This window comes from Vigna umbellata, chromosome 1 (genome assembly GCF_029865625.1).
Source record: "Vigna umbellata cultivar VRB3 chromosome 1, Vumbellata_1.0, whole genome shotgun sequence".
Classification (NCBI taxonomy): Eukaryota; Viridiplantae; Streptophyta; class Magnoliopsida; order Fabales; family Fabaceae; genus Vigna; species Vigna umbellata.
The window spans coordinates 90,030,495-90,052,169 of NC_142165.1; the positions used below are offsets into that span (position 1 = coordinate 90,030,495).

At 36.0% G+C, this 21,675-nt stretch overlaps 2 protein-coding genes across 3 annotated transcripts; one reads left to right on the forward strand and one right to left on the reverse strand.

The window, feature by feature from the left end:
* Positions 1-741: 741 nt before the first annotated feature.
* On the forward strand, positions 742-3,982 carry LOC124833311 (uncharacterized). Of its 2 annotated transcripts, XM_047307761.2 has the most exons (5): positions 742-1,006; positions 1,236-2,033; positions 2,646-2,991; positions 3,244-3,325; positions 3,559-3,982. In XM_047307761.2, the coding sequence occupies exons 2-5, from the start codon at positions 1,412-1,414 to the stop codon at positions 3,757-3,759; spliced, it is 1,251 nt and encodes a 416-aa protein (XP_047163717.2). In that variant the 5' UTR covers positions 742-1,006; positions 1,236-1,411; the 3' UTR covers positions 3,760-3,982. The 2 variants fall into 2 exon arrangements, with proteins under 2 accessions (XP_047163717.2, XP_047163718.2); XM_047307762.2 differs by lacking the exon at positions 742-1,006 and having other exon boundaries at positions 1,128-2,033.
* A 2,215-nt stretch (positions 3,983-6,197) lies between these two features.
* Positions 6,198-9,752, reverse strand: LOC124833304 (triacylglycerol lipase OBL1-like). The gene is made up of 5 exons (XM_047307750.2): positions 9,432-9,752; positions 8,610-8,806; positions 8,399-8,432; positions 6,588-7,213; positions 6,198-6,446 (listed from the first exon to the last, which is right to left on the reverse strand). The coding sequence occupies exons 1-5, from the start codon at positions 9,736-9,738 to the stop codon at positions 6,198-6,200; spliced, it is 1,413 nt and encodes a 470-aa protein (XP_047163706.2). The 5' UTR covers positions 9,739-9,752.
* Between the last annotated feature and the right edge of the window lie 11,923 nt (positions 9,753-21,675).

Here is a 21,675-nt window from a genome sequence, read left to right on the forward strand (position 1 = left end):
GATCCAATGATACCTTAAAATCTGTTTTAGAATTTTGATGAAATCAATTTTTAAATAGTAAATATAAATTAAAATAATTTGTAATTTGTAATAATTATAAAAAAAAAAGTCGAATTCGGTGTCTGCACAACTCTGATATCATAAAATTGATTTTATGATGTTTGTTTCTGTATAAGTTTGATTGGAATGATTTCAAACACAACCCTAACAGTATCGAGACACTGTTTCTCGTGATGAAATTTGTGCTGTTGATCCCTCTATTTTCCTTGGCGGTGTTCACCTTTTTCAAGGATTTAGTATGGGTCTTGGGATTCTCAAATCAAAAGAGAGAAATTGGGTAAAGAATCTTAAATAATAACAATAATTTTTTATATCATAACATATAAATATAAATTCTCCTCGAGTAATATATTGATCTGATTAGGGTCCCATCTCGAAAGGATACAATGTTAAATTACACTCCGATTCATATTTAAAGATAGTAATAGAAGCTGGTTTAGATCTGTTTGAAAGAACGCCCATCACCGAACACAATAATGTTAGAGGTGAAAATGTGAATGTGCAGAGGACAACTCTTCCCTCTTACCAAAATGTAATCACAAATGTGACCGCTACTGTAATTAAAATTGAAGCAAATAGACCCTTTCATGGCGTGAAAAATAAAAAAAATGTGAAAGCCTGCGGTCCACTGCATGTGAGTGGCATTTGGAATATACAGACGACATGACAAGTGCAAGGATGGGTTTCTAGCAAATCTACAAAATGTTTCACAGATGATGTCCACGTCTTGCTCCTTCTAAACCCACCTTCCTCACTCATTGTTCCATCTTCAATGAATGGTTCTTTTCCTATGAAAAATATAGTTACTTCGCTGGGGTTGTAACAACGTGACCTGTCTCCTCACGCAATATGTAACATGTCCACATTCCGGGTATGTCGATCCCTGCACAAAACCTTGCTTATGATCTATTAAACAACAGTCTCTTCGGTACACAGATTAAGACAGGTAATTAACTACAACCGTGCTTAACCACAAATCATGTTAGTTAGTACCTACTCTTGATTTTCTGGTTTCGACTTTGTTGTCACATATTATAATGTGTTTGACAATTGTTACTCCTTCTTACCTGTTATTACCCTCTTTTTTGGTGTAACAAAACAAAGTGGTTGAGTGATGAAACATGACTAGTCAAAATCTAATGTTGTTTCTTTTTGGGTACAACGAATCTGATCAGATTTAAGTACATCGATATTTCAACCTCAGTTAAAGTGGATTGCAGAAAGAGGGTTAACATAGATGATGGGTCAAAACATGCTCAGCTTTCCTTTTTTGTAGTGAGATTTTCTGTTCTTGCATCTTCTCCGGTGCCTCTCTCGATCGGCAGAGCAATTAACTGTCCCATTGAGTGTCATGAAGAAGAGTTCTTCGTCTTCTTTCCAGAACTTGGGTTCTTTCCCGAGTCCAGGGGCACCATATTATAGAGAGAGAAACGTTGGGAGCCAAAAGGGGTGGAGCTCAGAGAGAGTTTCAAAGGCTTCAAGCAGCAGCGGCATCAGTAGAAGGCACACTATGGCAGGGTTGATAACACCTTTCAGTGGTGGAAGAACAATGCCCTCCAAATGGGATGAGGCTGAGAGGTGGATTTCTAGTCCAGCTTCTGCCTATGCTGAGAGCAGAAGTTCGCACGCACAACTTCAGCGCAGACCCAAGTCAATAAGTGGCCCAATTGTGCCTCCTGGAGTTGCTGCTTTCTATTCAAATTACTCACCTGTGGTTCCACTGCGCCAAGGGTTGGTTGTCAGAAACTTGGTAGTGGGTTCTCCCTTCTCAACTGGGGTGTTGGCACCGGTTGCTGTTTCTGTTCACCATTATGATCCACATGATGCCACTGTTTTTGGTTATGACATGGACAATGGGATACAGTTTTCCACTCCTGTGCTCACCGAGAATGGTGTCGTGCTTTCTTCATTGCCCACTGCACCCACCACGTGTTCTGAACTGCCATGTGATCATTCATCTCCTACCTCTCAAGGTAAAATACATTTGGTGCTCTCACATGGCATCCTTATGAAAATTAAGAGTTTCTGTATTTGGTGTAATAGTTGATTTATATATAATATATTAAAGGGCTTTCTCACTATTAATACTAAAAGATTTGAGTTTTCTAAGGTATAGAATTTCACTAATACATTGCATATTTCATCAATGTAATCAAGTGATGATCGTTTGAGGAGAAACTATTTCTGATACAGGGTAGCTGTTTATACCTAGTTTTTAGGGATAATTTATGCACACTGTGTTGTATGCAGATCACATTGCCCAACAAGACGAATTCATTCATAAACGAAATATACAGTTCTGTTAATTGCTGTAACTAGGGCTTTAAGTCTTTGGTAAGACATCCTGTGTTTCGAAATTTTAGGTTCACTGTCAAATTAGTTTTCAATTTGAAGTTTAGCCACGTTTAAAACACTTCCTTCTTAAACAATGTTTAACGCACAAATAAAATCCAAGTCTTTTATGGTGAGCTTAGCATGTGTTACCAACACGCTTATTGGATTCTGGAACATAATTTTGTACACCAGCACTTGTTGACATAGGAGAATCTACATGTTTAAAACTGTTCTATTGTTTTAATTTACAGAAGAGAAACATGATGAAATGATGAATGAGGAAAATGGAGCATCTAATTTGTCAAGATGTGACAAAGGTACCCAAATGAGCCCTGCAGAGACAGAGAATGATGCACATTCATCTCCTATGTCTTCTACTGCCACTTCAGCTGTGGATCAACAAGAATGCCATTCTTCTAAATTAGTGGTCAGAGATGTGCAAGTTGACAGTCAAGCTACTATTATCAGATGGTCCAAGAGGCATGCAACCAAATTGGCAAAAAAAGACTTACTACACAGCAAAGACTCGACAGAGATTAGTGCACAACCCCAGGCTTCATGTTGGGAAATTGACGAGCAAAACATAGACAATTCCAAGTATCTTGCTTAAATACTGAAAACCATATATTTTAAAACTCATTACATTAGTCCCTTTGGTTCCTTGGCCAAAGGTAGCAGCAGAACAATTTTTGGATATAGAAACAGTTTGGAGGCTGCAAATGAATGCTTTTCAGTTCCTTAAGTCATCTTGGGCATGATCTTTCAATCTCTTCAATATTCAGATATCAAGTGCATACGATGCTATTGTTTTACTCATGCATTTATCCATACATTTCTGCTTTGGCGCAGGTTAAAGAGAGAGGAAGCCAAAATCGTTGCATGGGAGAATTTGCAGAAAGCAAAGGCTGAAACTTCTATAAGGAAACTTGAGGTTTTTTCTGTTCATATCAATTAGTATATGGTAGTTTATTATACCATGTTTGTAGGGAGACCAACTCCAATTCGTATTCATGTTATCTTGGTGAAAGCAAGATATTGAATTTATTGAAGGAGGTTGCTATATTTCAGTGTAAGCTGTATGATAGAGCGGATAAAATATATGTAGAAATTGTATATATAGTACAACAATTTAATCTCTTCTGACCATGATAACATTTGGCACAGATGAAATTAGAAAAGAAGAGATCTTCATCAATGGATAAGATTCTAAACAAGTTGCGAAGAGCACAGTTGAAAGCTGAAAATATGAGAAGTTCAATTCCTGAACAGCAGGGCCAAGAGGTTTCCAAGTGTAGAGTATTTTCGTTCTCCAAATATGCACCGATGTGGTCTCCAGGCAGTTGTTTCGGCAGCAATGCTCAGTGATCGATCCCATGTAAAATCCTAAGTCATGAAGGTTTTGACCAGTTTTTAAAAGAATATATTCTACATTTGACTTAATGAGAATTTGATGGAATTCATTGTCATGTGTTAGAAAACCTTACACCATTATTTGGACCTAGGTACCCATGTATTCTGTGTAAATAAAAACCAGTGGTCGCGGCCAACTTTCTTCTTTCAATTTTTTACTGCAGGCAAAATTATCATATGATTCAGAATTTTGTATAGGTAAGTTAATATCTACACAACCTTTGGTTTAAACTTATTAATAAAAATCCTAATATCTTAGATTTTTTTTATCAAAAGTTTGTATTACATATTTAAATTTGGATATTTAGAATATCAATGATTAAAGCTTCATGTCTAGAGTTAAATCTATTAGTTGTTCTATCCTAACCTAGGTTTTAACATCGTGTTTAATAAAAAAAAAATAGATTGAATAACAAAAATCATAAAAAATTAAGACATTAAGTCTAATATCGTGAATATGATGAATGTCTCCCTCTTATAAAATAGTCTATACCAAAGAATGAATTTCAACTATATAAAGTCTTTCATTTATAGATTTTCAGGACTCACAGCTGGACAAATTAAAACATTGGGTGAGTAAATCTCTTTTGGCTAGGTGTGTTACGTTGATCTCTTAAATCAATAAGTAAATTCTAAATTGAACGTGAAATTTGTACTTAATTTTATATTTTTCGTACCAAGAGCTGATATTTTTCATACCATACTTAAGTAAGAGCTTGCCTGCAGAATAAATTATTCAATTTTTTAAGTAGCTAAAGCACACTTAAAACAAAACACAGATAATACAAATTTTATTACACGATTACATAACACATTATCATTTGATACAACAGATATCTAATTTTGAAATGTGAGCAAGATATGAATCAGTAATTGTAAGTGGGCCTAGATTACAAAAAAGAAATGGTAGTTGTTTCATGCACCTCTCAAATTGTGACCTACACTCCCTATATTTATGAAATGTCAAAACTAACTTTAAGGGTTTTGTAATTTAACTCTCTTTTTTTCTTCTTCTCACCTGGTGTGTCCTTGCACGTGTGTAATCTTTGTTCTTCCTTGGTTGAGCTTGTGGCCACGCATTTGGAGTACTGGTTAAGAGGCTTGCAGCGGTGCATTGTGATGACCGCGTTTGGGAAGAGTTTTTTTTTTCCTTTCCCTAATTGGTAATCCGAAAGTTTACCGCAATGAGAAATTCACAATTAGGTCCGTTTGACTCACTTTTTCTAACATGTTATGGTGCGTATTTTGAAAAATAATATGTTGTTTTCAAAATTTCTCACCAGACAAAAAATTGTAAGGAAAATTAGTTTTCAAATATACAATAATGTTAAAAACAAATAAAATTTTCAAATATGTGAGAAAAACACAAGAAAACGGTTTAGATATCAATAGAAAGTTACGAGTGTGTAGGCGAGATCAAATAGATATGAAACAAATATAAACATGCAGGAGATTAAGAGTAAAATATAGTTGGAATAGGGACCTAATAAGTAATTGAAGAGTTATGATGTATGAATCAAATATAAAGTGACATCGACAATAACGAGAGAAGAATGACAAAATTACTTACATGTGGGAGGAAAGAAAATTAAAATTAAACGGAGAGACAATGAAATATAAAAAATGAAACGGCTTGGTGAATAAATTTAATCCTACATAATATATACCATATTATATGAAACATTATATAGAACATATCATTTTCTCCTGTACCTTTTATTTTTAATTGATGTAATAGATAGAAGTAAACTAATTTTAATGGTGATTATTTTTACTCTATCCAATAGGTATATTAAAAAGTACGGACCAATGGTCCTTTAAATCTCTTCGTTATGAAACAGTTCAAACTTCAACCTATTAAGATTATATTTACATTTTTAACTAAATCTTGATAATTTAATGAGTTGATTGTTTATTATAGTGTTATTATATGTCTCACATAGGTATTATTCTCATAAGAACATAGATCAATAATTTATGTTGATCCTATAAATTTACTTAGTATTCTTCAAAAAAAATTAACAAGAGACATTTTCTAAATAAAGGAAGCAATCAAAATCACCTTTAGGATCTTATCACACGTTCAACATTTCAAGTATAGAACTAATGTAGTATTAGTTATTTATTGATTACTATTGGAAAAAGTATATATTCATTAGTTTGAAATAAATTGATATAAATAAGTAATTCTAGTAATAATTAAAGTAATAAATGCCGACTTATTTTGGCAAGTATATTTTTACATCATATTTAATCAATCAATATGATTTTCAGAGTCTATTGTTATGTATGCACCATGTTAAAAAGGAAAAGTATTCCATTCTTAAATTCTTAGAGAAAAAAACACAAGTCTACATATTAATCATGACTGTACTCTTGATAGTTGAGATGAATCAATCCAAATGTGAGGGAATTCCCAGGCGGGTAATATTAACGTAATCCTGAGTACCATGGGCCGGTATGCCTGCAGGAAGTAGTAAGCCCAAAAGCCTAACAAATCTTAGAAGCCATCCTTCTTCGTACTCATCTCCATATTTATACACAATAGTGAAGCTCCTTACAAGTTCCCACAAAGCATTAACCTTCATCGGTATCATAGCCTTCCACGAGAAGTAATTTTTGTTCGGCTCCTCTTGCACTTTCTACATTAATTTTGTCGACAACAAATCACTTTCTGTACTCGACAATTATCAACTTATATCTATTTAACATAAAACATCTCTATTCGACAAAAATAGAAGTTGATCACAATCACCTATATATATATATATATATATATATACCTTGCCGTTATAGCTCCTGTCATAATACAGACATGATCCAAAGTGCTCGAATTTGAGGATGCCATCATCGAAGGGCAACCTAGGGACAACATCGTTGCAGTAAACAAACCTGAAATACTTGATGCTATAATGTTTCAAGTTTTTATCCATGTAACTTGCAAATGTTTTATTTCCAACTCTAGGTTGTCCAAACGTGTACACCCCTTCAAGTCTTTCCAACAGAAATGTTTCGTCATGCAGCATCAGCATTGCCGGAAAGAGAATTGCAAGAGCTCCACCAAGACTATGACCCGTCAAACTAAACTTTGCTTTATCATTTCCCTTCAAATGCTTCTTCAGTAAATCCCTTATGGAGTAATAAGCACGTGGACGGTTCTCATCGGTTTCGATTTCCTTAGGCCATATCAACTCTTCTTTGTTCAAGTCCAATGGTAACCCTAATGCTTTCATGAAACCAGAGTGGATTCTTCCTACACCAGGAATCTCAAACCATGAAATGTCGACATCAGTGGACCATGCATCAGCATCAAAGAGTTCGGTTCCTCTGAAAGCCACCATGTATCTATGCTGCTCTTCACTTTTTTCTAACATGATAAAACCCTGCGTTGTTGCTTTTTCTTGACAATCTGCAAAATTTCGACCACAACCAAATTATCGGTCTTTCAGAAGCTGACAACATATTCACACGTTTTTCAAGTTAATTGAAAATGAAAAAAGAATAAAATTAAACAAGACATGATGGTCATCAAAAGTTGTAATTTTTAATAAATTTTAGACTAATGAAAAAGTTCATGTATAAAAGAATTAATTAATTAAGAAGTTCATTGCTAGTCCCTCTTTTAATATTTAGAATGTTTTGTACAACTAATGGGATGCATGGATATATTTTTTTAGGGTTGAATTAGTTAGTTTAGGAAAATGCTTATTTCTTGTTTTTTATATAATTAGAAATGTTATATTATTTTTACTTTATTATTTCTGTTTTCAATAAAGTTGTACAAAAATAACAAAAAATAAGTTTACCTCTTGATGTTTCTAACTTACCTATAAAAAAAATTGATGTTAATACCGAGTAGGTTAGACCGACCGGACATGCTTGAGTTACTACCAAGGAGGTTAGACCGATCGGATATGCTTGAGTTATTACCGAGTAGGTTAGACCGACCGAATATGCTTGAGTTACTATCGAGTAGGTTAGACCGACCGAGCATGCTTGAGTTACTACTAAGTAGGTTAGACCGATCGGCCAAGGACGATGGAAGTGTTACTACTGAGGTTAGCCCGACCGGACACACAGGGGTGATGGAAGCCAATCATTTTCGGTCGGACACTAGAATAATACTCGTGAACTCTCCAGCTGGAGACAACCTTTGAATGTCAATGAATACATAATTAACGATGTAACGATCACCGTGGAGCAGTTAAGGTTGACATTGATCGTCATTAAGAGGTAAATTAATGGATGATATTCCTTGAAACCCTATAAATAACAATTGATTAAGAAGGTAAACTCTCTGATTTCGACTAGACTTGCAGAGATAAATTCTGACTTGAGCGTCGGAGTGTTTCCTGCAGGTCACCCCCATTTTGGCATTGAGAGAGAAAGATCCAGGCGGTAAGACCAGAACAAGGAGGATCGATCGGTGGAGGCGGAGCATTCCCGAACGGAAGCCGCAAGAGTTTTCCTCGTCTCATTTTAGCAGAAACAATTGAAATTTAAAGAAAAAAAAATGAAAACAAAATACAATCTGCAATTAAAAATAAAAATGAAAAGCAAAACATTTTCTTAAACCAAAATATAAATTATATACCATTCCAGTAGTCACGACATTCAACCAGCTCCATCTACGTGAGAGCCAAAAAATTAGCGTGAGTGTAAGATTGAGATACTCTCTAATTCATTATATTACATTCTATTTTATTAAATTTTCCATTTCATTTTAGTCCCTTTCTATGCATTCAAACATACACTAACTAAAATGTTTATTACAAAAGAAAGATGAAATGTTATTTTATGTATACCTTCCAGTGATCTACCACAATATCATGAACGAAAGCTTTATTCTCGTACGATACTTTAGATGCCATGACAGACAAAACAGCATTGTACCTGTCGGGGTCTTCAATTTTGACGCTACTGTCTAACAAATCTACTCGCTTGTCCAAATGACCAATTATTGACACATAATTTTTAGACTCTTTATTCACTACCTCCTTACCTGTCCGTAACAAAGGATAAAATACACAAACTATAAACTTCATTACTCCCATTCAAATTCAAATCTCTTTTGTTAATGACTTCAGAAATTATAATTACCATGAAATCTTAATTATATTTTAAGTTTTTTTAAGTTGGTGTGAAATATTAGTTGCCCAAAGGTTAAAAGAAAAATTAACCTTTAATTTTTTTTTTTTAAAAAAAGGTATACGTAGTTTTAATCCCTCAAATTTTTATTGTTTAACATACTTACTTTTAAAAACATATCATTTTAGTTTCTTAAATTTATTAATTAAATATTAAAAACACATTTCTCAATTTTAAGAACACAAATTATTTTCTTTAAATCTAAGAAATACACTAAAAGTATACTTAAAACTAAAAAAATGAATTATTTTATATCAACAGAGTCCGATACTGATTTTTTTCAAGGTACAGAAAATAGTTAAAGTGAGTCTTTTCTGAAATAAAGTTTTTCCATTCATATAAAATAGTAATCATACTTCTTACAACATTACGAAGAATTCAACTACATATATCAAATGTGTTAGATTTTGGTGGTACTGTTCCTCATGAGAATATCAAAACATAATTAAGTTCAGCACACAAGGAGGAAGATAACAGACCTCGGATACAGTTGAATATCAGCATGAGGACATTGTTGTGGCAAGAAGCCTGAGGGTTCAGAAGAGACTCAATGATATCTCCAATACATTTTAAGATATTAGCCATGGAATGCAGTAGCTTTTGTGCTAATAGCGATGAAAATATACGCCACTTTGGGTAGAACCTTGGCTCTACATTGAACTCAACGCAGTGCACAAACATCTTTTGTTGTAAATCTCTCCCAAACAAGACCAGACAGAGTTGAAAGAAACTCATCTTATCTGGTTTCAAGAGCAAACATTTTGTACGGGAAAAAGGACCACTCATGACTAACGAGAGAATAACTGGAAGGGAGAAGAAAAGAGAATTTTCGGATGCCTTCGATTGTCTCATGACTTCAACTTTCGCCACGTTTGTTTATATGTACAGGAACAAGATGAACAAACATTGCACCCAATGAATAACAAACTAATAAATAATAAATAATAAATAATAAATAATAAATTAAATATATTTTTAATTTTCAAACTTTAAAAATAAATAAATTTTAAGCTAAATATGTTAAAAAGATTATGTGTCAGAAGATATTTGAAAATGATGATTAAATGATTTATATTATTAATATGTTAGTCTAAAATATCATTTATAAAAAACAATGTTAGAAAATATTATATTTATTTATTTTTAAAGTTTAGGAAACGAAAATATAAAAAAAAATTGAAAAGATACGAATTTTAAAATTTAAAAACTAAAAATATATGTAATCTTTATTTTAGAATGGAAAGTATTTTTAATTATTTTTCCCGGAATACAGTTGATGTTATATTAATGCATCGTGTGTGCTTATGTAATTAGGTAGGAAATTATTTATTTATTTATTTATGAATGTGAGGTGACTAGAAGGTAATTTTACTTTTTAACCTAGTTGATGTATATCTCGGGATATTAACTTAAATACTATTCGTATTTTAATAAATCAAAACTAGGATATTACTTTTAATCATCTATTGGAATTTGATTTAAAATGTATAGAATTCATTCATTTAACACCCAAATGATCACATTAATAATCTTATTTCGTTTAATCAATAAGTCTTTTAGTTCATGATAAACGTTTCATTGATAATTTATCTTAATAAAATTTTTGCAACCTTTTGGAGTCATTTGACAACTCATGTGTTCCTTGTAGACCACTTTTGTTCATAGTGGTTGATGAGATTCTTGTAACTCGGAGAAGGAAAGCACAAAATACCTATGTTCTTAGTAAATTTTTAATGCCAACCATCGGATTGAGTGTCGTAATTGATTTAGAATCTTGATAGATTCATGAGACTGCCTTCTTCCAACAATTAAAAAGACCGGACGAGTTTGACGTATCTAATAAGCTTGAAATATAACATGCATTACTAGATAAAAAAATCTTTTTAAATGTGCAACTAGAAATTGTTAGGAACATCAAGTCTCAATTACTATAAGCGCTTAAATTTAGTTTTATAAAGAAATATTTTTTTATTATATTTATATTATTTCATATAATATGCGCTTTAATAAAAAAACCTTACGTTTTTTCCTAACAACGCAAACCTAAACTGTTGTTCTAGACCATGAATATAATAATAATAATTATTATTATTAGGATACATCAAAATATATATTGTATTATATGAAGTATACCATCGGAATTGAATCTCATTAAACAGGTACTAATAGGTCAGATTACCTTACCTCTACAATTCAGGTATCATCATTTTTTTATATCCTAATAAAATATAGACCTCTTTATGAAACATATCTGACTTGAGCGTCGGAGTGTCTTCTGTAGGTCAACCACCAATCGGGAAGGATTACTTGAAGAGTTGGTCGATCGGAGCATAGCAAGGAAGGACGACCGACCCTCGGACAAATGTTACCGAAACAATTTGGCGTCGACCGTGGGGCCGAGCGACATCCCCATGAAGCTACAAAGAACCAGACGCGTGCTCAGTCTCGACATCGTTACTTCGGATCAACACCAGGTTTTGCAACAAGAGTAAAAAATTTCGTAATAATTTCTAAAGGCATGTCTTTTGTTTTGAGAACTTTCAAGAACGTTCAGCCCTACATCCAACCTTGACAGGTTCTAGTTTTCATTATAATTTCCAAATTATAATATATTTGTTTAACTCATTTTTGTGAGTAAAAATATTATGCACAGGATGGTTCAGAGTTGCGTTCAACCTTGTCAATTCTATCGACTCTTTAAATTATAAAATATCCTGCAAAAGAAAGGTACAGAGCTGTGTTCAACCTTGTCAGGTTCTACCGACTCTTAATCTTAAATTATAAAATATCCAGCACAGGAAGGTATAGAGCTACGTTCAACCTTGTTAGGTTCTACCAACTCTTAAATTATAAAATATTATGCACAGGATGGTTCAAAGTTGCGTTCAACCTTGTTAGGTTCTACCAACTCTTAATTTTAAATTATAAAATATCCTACACAAAAAGGTATAGAGTTGCGTTCAATCTTGTCACGTTCTACCGACTCTTAATCTTAAATTATAAAATATTATGTACAGGAAGGTACAGAGCTGCGTTCAACCTTATCAGGTTCTACCAAATCTTAAATTATAAAATATCCTTGCACAGGATGGTTCAGAGGTGCGTTCAACCTTGTCAGGTTCTACCAACTCTTAATTTTAAATTATAAAACATTATGCAGAGGATGGTTCAAAGCTGCGTTCAACCTTGTCAGGTTCTACCAACTCTTAATTTTAAATTATAAAACATCCTGCACAGGAAAGTACAGAGTTGCGTTCAACCTTATCAGGTTCTACCAACTCTTAAATTATAAAAATATAATGCACAGGATGGTTCAAAGCTGCGTTCAACCTTGTCAGGTTCTTTAAATTATAAAATATTATGTGCAGAAAGGTTCAGACCTCAACTTGGTCAGCTATAATGGTCGTTCGGGGGGAAGTCAGAAAAATGGTTTCAGAAATCCCCGCTCAACGCATGAAGTCAGAAAAATGACTCCTGCCTCAAGACCGCCCGGGAGGAAGTCACTCCTGCCTCAAGAGTGCTCAGGGGAAGTCAGAAAAATGGCTTCAGAAATCCCCACTCAACGCAGGAAGTCAGAAAAATGACTCTTGCCTCAAGACCGCTCGGGGAAGTCAGAAAAATGGCTTCAGAAATCCCCGCTCAACGCAGGAAATCAGAAAAAGAACTCTTATCAATCAGCTACTCAACAAGTTCAGCTTTGTCAGGTTCCAATGTCTTTTCATTATAAAAATAAATATTGAAGCGTTTATTTTATTTAAAAGCATATTTTTTGGAGTGAACAGATCCAAAGAGGACTCCTAGAGTTCGTCACTCGGTACATAGAGCAATGAAGACTTAAAGCATCGAAGATAGACTTCCTAAAGACCTCTTTTAAAGCTCATAATAATCCCTACGCACCTCTTTTAATAAAGAGTTTGCTCGGACTTGGGGGCTTATGTACTATATGAGTGTACCGATCGGAATTGATTGTCATTAACCTAAAATATATTGCACTAATGGTTAATCAAGGGACGTGGCTGTCAGAACACTAGTGCAGTAAGAGGAAACGACACCAGTTAATTTTACTCATAGGCACCGGTTCCTGAATAGGGGCATATTCAGGCAAGGTAAAAACTGATAGACTTTTTGCCTCGGTTCCGAACCAATTTATGTTGTATGTCTCTATGGCCTCGGTTAGAACCTGAACCGAGGTAGTAGGATCTTTTTTTTTTCTTTAGCGTGCTTCGGTTATGATTTCAATTTCAGATTCAAACCCCAAACTGAAAAGCATTAAAAATGAACAAGACCCGCGTTTGGAGAGAAGAATCCGAGGACATAACCATGCTGTTTCACAAACTCAACAAACTCAGATAACACAACTGCAACCCCAAAATTAGATGAATAGCTGAAACCCTAAGTTGCAAAAACAAGAACAAAAACCCCAAATATGAAAATGAAAAACCTAATTCTCCAATTCTCAATTTCAGAAACCTAAAATGCCTGTTAATACCCAATTTCGTCCGGATAGTTAAAAAATATCTAGAGTTAACAAGAGATAATAAAATAAAATAAACGGGCCAAGATAATACGAGGTCTAAAAAATGATTTTATTCCGTTTTCCTTTTTTTATTATTTTTATTCCTGATTTTTGCTTTGTTTCATTTTCATTTATTTCCCTTCCTGTTTATATTTTATTTTATTTTTACTTCATTTTATTTGGTTTTATTTTTATTTTTTTGTTTTATTTTATCTTATTACTTCTTATTTCTTTGTTTCATCTTTATTTTATGTTATTCCACTTTTGCTTTACGTTATTTCATTTTATTTTCTCTTTTTAGGTTTACTCATTTTTATATTTTATATTTTTATTTTTATTTTACGGTTTCCCTTTTTAAAGTTGTTTTTAGTTTTTATTTTATTTTATTTTTTTCAAAAGGTTACTCTTTTTTTTAAATATTTGCACTGCTGACACAAGAAAAAGAAGTCAACTAGGTTCCTCCTCCTGAAGCCATCCGTTACGCTGATCAAGCATAGAGAATGCTTAAAATATGTTTACACGGTAGTAGCTTGAAAAAGGTATTTGTTTTCCTTGCCGAAATTTCTTAAGCAGCAGCAGCTATACATGGAAGGGAAAGATTTTTGAAAGAGTATCTGCCATCTGCAAAATGGAGACACGAAAAAAGAAAAAAGACGAAGGAAGATCTCAGGTCAGGCCAGAGCTCCCAGAAGCAGTGCAGCAGAAAAAGAGCTTGGTAGTTTTCAAAAGGGGGAATCACGTTCATTCAAAGGGAAGACCTCGGGTGAGAGAAAAAAGGGGGGGAATGGCCTTTGCCTTGATCGGATTGTGAGCTTTGGTGCCGAGGAGGCGAAACTAAAAAAAATCGAAGAGAGCAAAGAGAAAAAAGAAAACCGAACCCAAAGGAGAAGTTTCTAAAAGCTGTGAAGAATTCATCTGTGGTTGCCTTCCACCTATCGGGCTCCAGAGGACCACAGCCAAATACAACTTTGAGACTCCCAGGATCTCTAACACCTCACCATCACAGAACAGGAGAGAGCTCACGACCATATCCCAGCCACTAGCTCCGGAGACAACTAAGAAGGAGAACATTACTGGAGGGGAGAAGGGAGACTAAAGCCAAAAGAAAACATTTTCTTGGAAGCGACAAGGTAAGTCTTCATGTGCCTAGACTCTTTGGTTTTGCTCTTATATGTGCCTCCTTTATGCGCGTGATGTTTGATTAAATGTTCATAGTCATGTTGGTTTTCTTTGTGGCATTGTCTTTGGATCATACTGCATTCTAAATGTGATTTCGATACCTGCGAGACTCATCGAGTATTTATAAAAAAAGCATATACTCCCCAACATCAAAGCCTCAATACCCTTAGCATTCAGAAAACATGTAATAAAAAGCAAACGGAGATAGCACTGTTAACAAATAGCACTGTTAGCAAACGAAATAAACATACCGAGTCACAGCTTCATACACCTCTTCAGAATTTCCTTACATCACAGAAACCTACCATCCCCCAACCTTCATCCTCATTCACTCATTTTCCTAACCTCTGCCTCCACCACGTTTTCTAACACAATCATCATTCGCCAACTTACCTCCTCACTCTATTCATTTTCCTAATCTCTGCGTAACAATAGAGACTCTAACCTTCGTCCCCTTCCCTCGCCAGCCACCATCAACCGTTTGGACTCTCCACATTGCGCTCACCCGTGACCGCCTCAACAAACATAACCCATCATCCACTACACCTATCAACGCTCAAAATCAATGCCTCATTCACTTGTCGGATACCCCTTTCACCATCCATATTCATCCATTGTCATGTTTTGACACTCATGGTTACTACCAACACCCTTCCAATCATTTTTTCTTTCCACTCCCAATTCGCATATCCTATCCGCCTTCCCCATGAATCCATTTCTCAACTTTACTCATCATTTCCTCATAATCTAATCAAACACACAAAGATTTCCGTATCCTTTTGCTTGCACCCAGAAAACATCCAAGTAAACAAAACCAGCCAAGTGGAAAGCAGAGAATGAACAAATCAACTTCTAAGTTCTGATCAATCAACAAAAAAAAATATAATAAGAAGAAGAAAATCTCGACTCAGAGAAGGAGGCAGTGGCCCGTGTGCAGGCGCGGCGGAAGTGAAACCCTCCCTGGGTTGCCGTTGTTGCAGAGAGACGGGAGAGAAGCGGCGGCACGGCAGCTGGTTCGAGCAAGCAGTGGCGGCGGTCGGTGTCGTTCTCGGATCGGAGCGGGTTCTCCTCTATCGCGCGGAAAGGGTGCAAGACGGGAGATCTGACGCCGCGGCCAACGGCGAGCTTGGTGGCGTTTGAGGGTCACCGGCGACATCACGGACCAGGCGGGGAGCCTCTTCGCGGCAACCGGTTTGGCAGAAGTAGCTGTATGCGCGCAGGGAAGGTAAGAGGGTAGCGTCGTGGCGGCCTCCAAGGCTGACGGCGGAGAAGCAGCGACGCGGTGGCCGGATCGGAGAAGCAGCGACGCGGTGGCCGGATCGGAGAAGCAGTGGCACGGCCGTGGGTAGCAAAGGTGGGTGTCTCTGTGAGGAGAAGATATGAGTCTCTGCTTACGAAAATGAGAAGAAGTTGGAGGAACCCTTCTGATTGGAGTTGAGAGGCCTTGGGCTGGTATGGGCTGCCCCTTTCCTTCTATTGCCACACACGCAACTCCATTCACACTTCCCATCCTGTTTGGGCTTAAGCCTGTTCGTTTCTGCAAACAAAAAATGATCTGAGAATGACCCTGCCCTCTTTGCGCAACCCCTATTCTTCACCCGCGCACCCCCGTACATCCGCAGTGCTGGGCCGAGCCCAAAATAAAAATCAAACAGTTTGGTTCTGCACCCCTGTTATTCGTATCTCACACCCCCTTTCGACTTGGGTTTAGGCCCAGTCCGTTGTTAGAAACCATTTTAGTATAGACACCCCTGTTTCTCACTTCCACACCCCCTTTTAGCTTGGGTTTTGGCCCAGTTCATTTACAAAAAAATAAAAAAGTAGTTTAGACACCCAGTTTCTCATTTAGGCACTCACACTTTTTGTTTTATTTTTATTACTTATTTATTTATTTGCTTTTCTTTGTTTATTCTATTTTGTTCCCTTATTTAGCTTATTCTATTTATTTTTTTTATTTTATTATTTTTATTGTTGTTATTGTTTTTTTTTATTTTATTTTATTTTATTTATTTATTCTAAATATCTATTTATTTTAAAATGCATATTTAATAATACATAAAAAAAAATAAAATATTTATATATATATATATACAAAATTTACAAACATATTTTAAAGGTTTAAGCACACGTGTGACCGCTCGCGTCGTCCTTGTGCTAAAAACCTTTTCTTCTTCCTTATAAAATTACACAAAATACGTTTTAAAGGTTAAGCACACGTGTGACCGCTCGCGTCGTCCTTGTGCTAAAAACCTTTTCTTCTTTCTTATAAAAATTATAAAAAATACGTTTTAAAGGTTAAGCACACGTGTGACCGCTCGCGTCGTCCTTGTGCTAAAAACCTTTTCTTCTTTCTTATAAAAATTATAAAAAATACGTTTTAAAGGTTAAGCACACGTGTGACCGCTCGCGTCGTCCTTGTGCTAAAAACCTTTTCTTCTTTCTTATAAAAATTATAAAAAATACGTTTGAAGGTTTAAGCACACGTGTGACCGCTCGCGTCGTCTTTGTGCTAAAAAACATTTTCTTCTTTCTTATAAAAATTATAAAAAATACGTTTGAAGGTTTAAGCACACGTGTGACCGCTCGCGTCGTCCTTGTGCTAAAAAACATTTTCTTCTTTCTTATAAAAATTATAAAAAATACGTTTAAAGGTTTAAGCACACGTGTGACCGCTCGCGTCGTCCTTGTGCTAAAAAACCTTTTCTTCTTTCTTATAAAAATTATAAAAAATACGTTTAAAGGTTTAAGCATACGTGTGACCGCTCGCGTCGTCCTTGTGCTAAAAAACCTTTTCTTCTTTCTTATAAAAATTACAAAAAATACGTTTGAAGGTTTAAGCACACGTGTGACCGCTCGCGTCGTCCTTGTGCTAAAACCTTTTCTTCTTTCTTAAATAAAATTACAAAATATTTTAAAGGTTGAGCACACGTGTGATCGCACGCATCGTCCTTGTGCTAAATACCTTTTCCGTTTATTTTATAAAAATATATCAAAAAATATAAAATCTTCAAAAACTAAAAACATCACTTTCAAGCAAACAAACAATATCTCTCACCCAGAACTACGTAATCCTTGATTCTCCATCAAAAGTGGAGATACGTAGGAGCAAGGCTAGTCCTTGTCAGGTTCACTTCCCAAAATCCAAAATCATTTCAAAACAATTTCCAAACAAATTTCTCAAATAGTTTCCCAAAAAGAACTACGTAACCCTGATTTCTCATTCTGAATGAGAATACGTAGGAGCAAGGTCAATCCTTGTCGGGCCCAAAAAACTAAAAAAATATATTTTGTTTCTTTAAAGTTTTATTTTAGGGAATAGTTAAACATTTTGAAAACCACATCATATTCGTGCATTCAGTTAAAGGTACTGCCTTAGGGCAGGCGTTGTAGGGTGCTAACACCTTCCCTACGCGTAACCGACTCCCGAACCTAGAATCTGGTTTCCGTGGACAGTGTCTTATCGTTTTATGGTTTTTCCGTAGTTTTCCAGAATAAACTATGGTGGCGACTCCAAATCTCTTTTCTAAAACCCGTTCTTTTTTTGGATCGTCGTCCCGTCGCGATTCCGGTTGCGACAATGCCAAATCGAAAAACGATTCACTCCGCTGCCACCTTCCTCGCACCGCCGTCCTCGCACCGCCGTCCTCGCGCAATCGTCTCCATCGAAGAAGTCGGAGGTGGAACCTTCGCGGAAGCTCTACCGCTATCAAACGCGACCTCGCCGCGCCTCGCCGCTATCAGACGCGACCTCGCCACTATCAGACGCGACCTCGCCTCGCCTCACCGCGTCTCTCCACGTCTTCGCTGGCCACTCACCTCCATCACAACACTCTCACTGCTCGTTCGCGTTCAAGGGAAGAAGAGAAAGGGAAGAAGCTGGTGCGCGTTCAAGGGAAAGAAGAGGATCTGGGCTTGCTCCGAAAGGGATCTGGTGCGCCTTCAAGGGAAAGAGGAGGATCTGGTGTGCCTTCAAGGGAAAGAGAAGGATATGGTGCGCGTTCAAGGGAAAGAAGCTTCACCCTTAATTAGGTCATTAGGCCCGAATCAGAAAGAGAAAGGATCTGGGCCTATACGGCCTAGGTTCAAAATATAATATTACTATATTGTTTCTGTTTCGGTTCTTCCACCTAACCGGTGCCTATTAATATTGACTTGACGTGTTGCATTGTTTCAGGTCTTTAAGCTTCGGTTCTGCGTGCAATCGAAGTAGTATCACGTTTTCTGACCATTTCAAACGAAAAGCCTAGAAAGTTAGTATATGTTTAGGCACCGGTTGCCTTTGAAACCGAAGTGGTAGAGTTGTTCTGCACCGGTCTTCTTTGAACCGAGGCCTATAAGGTCTCCTTAATTGGGAAACTGTCATCGCGTCTGGATAGGCAGCGGTTTGGTGTAAACAGAGGCCTAATGTGCGAGTTTAAAAGCATATTTTGTACTAGTAGAAGCCTTATAAGTAGACAATTGATGTCCAGGTACCATCATCTTCTTCTATCCTAATAAAATATAGACATCTTTATGAAATATATCTGACTTGAGCGTCAGAGTGTCTTCTGTAGGTCAACCACCAATCGGGAAGGATTACTTAAAGAGTTGATCGATCAGAGCATAACAAGGAAGGACTCCGAAACATATATATATATATATATATATATATATATATATATATATATATATATAATAGTATTTATTGGATGAATATTAATATTAATATATATATATATATATATATATAATAGTATTTATTGGATGAATATTAATATTAATATATATATATATATATATATATAAATAATAGTATTTATTGGATGAATATTAATATTAATATATATATATATATATATAATAGTATTTATTGGATGAATATTAATATTAATATATATATATATATATATATATATTATAGACCTATGAATTTAATAATTAAAGTGATTTAAATGAAATTTTTTAATAATTAATATTATTAATTTAATAACAAAGATGTGAAAACCAAGACAACCAAAAATGTGAAAAGATGTGCAAAGATTTGTTGTTTACTATTCAAAGAAAGACAAAGAAAAAACGTGCCATCTAACCTCTTCCATAAATTATCTTTTGACACCTCAAAGTCTAAACAACCATAGTATAACTCCAAAAATCCAATACTTCTCTATTTCCAACAAGATGTGCCAACTTTGAAATAATAAAATAACATTAAATTTTAATACAAAATTGGGTGTCTTATGTCAAGATATCATTACCCAATTCTTTTAAATAAGAACTCCATAGTTTTTTGTTAAAATCAGTAGAAAAAAGCAATTCCTTCAACTCATTGAAGATGACATTAAGTATTCCCTACCCAAACGCCATTTTATAATTTGCGGTAAGTAAATTATATACAAATGTAACTAATTTTATATAAATAATGAATTCTTCTATGTTTTATCCATATTTTTTCTTTATTTTGTAATTTGTGAATTGGTATAATCACTAGTAAAAAAAGAAGCTTTTTAACGCGCTATATATGCTTCAGTTTTACTGAAACCGAAGTGTATAAAAACGCGGTGGCATTTTTGTAGTTTTAGACAACTTATATACTTCGGGTATCAGTAGAACCGAAGCAGAAAAGTTTTTCAACATCTGTTACGCGCCAACTGAGGCATATAACCCGTATATTTTTTAAATTTTAATTATTTTTCGAAACTTTAGGCATCGGGTATCTTGAAACTGAGTCAGTATGCCTCTGTTACCTCAGGTAAATATTAACCCGAGGCAGTATACTCATACATATTACCTTTTTCACTCTTCCTCTTCTTCTCTCTCGCTCAGATCTCCTTCACTCTTCCTCTTCTTCTCTCTCGCTCACGCTCAGATCTCCTTCTCACCTTCTTCTCTCTTCTCTCTCGCTCAAATCTCAAAGCCACCACTCCGCCGCTCCGCCGCTCCGTTGCTTTGCTTTCACGGTACCCTTCTCACTCTTCCTCTTCTTCTCTCTCGCTCAAATCTCCTTCTCACAGTTCCTCTTCTTCTCTGTTCTCTCTCGCTCAAATCTCAAAGCCACCACTCCGTGTTCCGCCTCTCCGTCGCCACCACTCCGTTGCTCCGCCGTCGCCACATCTCCTTCAACGCCGTCGCTCCGTTTTCGCTGCCGAAAGCCATGGCTGCATCCCACCCTGCAACCCCATCCCGTCACGCCTCCCACCCCGCAACCCCAACCCGTCACGCCTCCCACCTCGCAACCCCAACCCCACCACCAATCGCCACCAAACCGGACGCGATCTCACTCCATCAGCGGACACGATCTCAGATCTAGTGTTGTTCGTGGACCGCCTGGTGCGGCCCGTGCCAGTGGTGGAGCCGCTGGCCTAGCACCCGGTCCAGCCCCCTTCCGAGCCCTCAACCACCGTGGATGAAGCTGTTGTGGGATCGTCCGGCTCCGCTTCGAAGGCCGAGGATGGCAGCGTCAATGAGGATGACGGCTGGGTTCTACCAATTGAAAAGGTGACTTTTTGTACTGGGAAATGGGGGAGAAGGAAGGAGCTATCTTGAACTATTATGGTGGAAAATGGGGGCCGAGGATGGCAACGTCAATGAGGATTTTCTTTCATTTTTTTCCATTTGTTATGCTGGTTTTATCTGCTCTGTGATGTATCCTTACTCTGATTTTCTGATTTTTGGTTTTATCTGCTCTGTGATGTATCCTTATTTTGATTTTTGGAGTTGGTTTGTGTTTTTGAATTATAACTGAAAATGCTTGAGTTCGAATTCTATATTGAGACATGGCTGCTGTATTAAAGGATTGAGGAAAAGACCCAAAAAATGGTTCAGCAGTTTTCTGAAATTTTTTTATTGAATTTTCTAAGATACTGACTCGGTTCAAAAGAGAATCGAGGCGAAAACCGATCCCTTTTTGACCCGATTCAGAACCGAGGCATTAAACTTATCCTTTTTACCTCGCCTCTATATGTTTCGGTTGTAGAACCGGTGCATATAAGCGAAACTAACCGATGTCATTTCCGTTTATTGCACTGGTGAATATTACATAGATGCTACGT